The sequence below is a fragment of the Eimeria mitis genome, genomic scaffold (genome assembly GCF_000499745.2).
Source record: "Eimeria mitis Houghton genomic scaffold, Emh_scaff6145, whole genome shotgun sequence".
Lineage (NCBI taxonomy): Eukaryota > Apicomplexa > Conoidasida > Eucoccidiorida > Eimeriidae > Eimeria > Eimeria mitis.
The window spans coordinates 1-1,229 of NW_013574351.1; the positions used below are offsets into that span (position 1 = coordinate 1).

Genomic DNA, 1,229 nt, shown 5'->3' on the forward strand with positions numbered 1-1,229 from the left:
ATATATATATATATATATATATATATATATATATATATATATATTTATATATATATAAAGCTGCGGTGTCTGTACACTGCACAGGCGGAGGGGAGCCGCGAGCTGCAGAGTCTGTCCGCCCTCATTCAGTCTGCTGTTCTACAGGGGCTCTCGCAGCTCCCCGATACCATGTATGCTGCTGCTGCTGCTGCTGCTGCTGCTGCTGTTAATGCTGCTGCTGCTGCTGCTGGTAATGCTGGTAATGCTGGTGCTGCTGCTGCTGCTGCTTCTGAAGGTGGTGCTGTTGCTGCTCTGCTGCTGTTGCTGCTGCTGCTGCTGCTGCTGCTGCTGCTGCTTAGCAATTGCATTGGCTGCTGCTATTGCCGCTGCGGCAGCTCGTCGTGCTGCTGTTGCTGCAGTTGCTGCTGCATCTGTTGCTGCTCAGGAGCAGCGTCTTGTTTGTGTAGGGGCTGTCTGCTGCTGCTGATGCTGCTGCTGGTGCTGCTGCTACTGCTGGTGCTGCTGCTACTGCTGCTGCTTTTTTCCTGCTGCTGCTGCTGCTGTTACTTCTGCTGCTGCTGCTGCTGCTGCTTTATGCGCAGAGTTGTATCGAACGCTTCTCTGGTGGTGGGTTTGGTGCTGCAGTTAACCTGTGCGGCATCGCCGGTGAGAGCACAGCCCCTTCTTGCTGCTGCTGCTGTTGCTGCTACTGCTGCTGGTGCTGCTGCTGTTGCTGCTGCTGCTGTTGCTGCTGCTGCTGTTGCTGCTGCTGCTGTCACTGCTTCTGCTAGTGTTACTGTTTCTACTGCTGCTGCTGCTACGGCTTCTGGTCCTGCTGGCGCCTCTACTGCTGCTGCTATTGTTATTGCTGTTGCTTCTACTGCTGCTGCTGCCGTTGTAATTGCTGCTGCTGCTGCTGCTGCTGCTGCAGGAGATGCGGTCTGAGGCGCACAAGGCGATGCAGAAGCTGCTGTGCGTTGTGCTACCGGAGACGTTTTCTCCGCTGCAGCTGCTGCCGTCAGTGGGGGCTGCAGCAGAAGAAATTAAAAAGATAGAGCAGCAGAGGGAGAAGGGGCCCTCACCAGCAGCAGCAACAGCAGCAACAGCAGCAGCAGCAGCAGCAGATGCCTCAGCAGGCACTGCAGCACGGCGAGCTTAGCTTGTAGTGGTTTTGTTGTTGGCGTGCATATATATATATATATATATATATATATATATATATATATATATATATATATATATATATATAT

The 1,229-nt window shown here is 52.3% G+C and overlaps 1 protein-coding gene across 1 annotated transcript in view; it reads right to left on the bottom strand.

The window, feature by feature from the left end:
* Window positions 1-542: 542 nt before the first annotated feature.
* Window positions 543-1,229, bottom strand: part of EMH_0086200 (uncharacterized protein) — a gene marked incomplete at both ends in the record, with an annotated part of 1,922 nt that continues 1,235 nt past the window's right edge. The window contains one exon of the mRNA XM_013501004.1: window positions 543-920. Coding sequence (XP_013356458.1) covers window positions 543-920 — 378 coding nt within the window. The remainder of the gene's footprint in view (window positions 921-1,229) is intronic.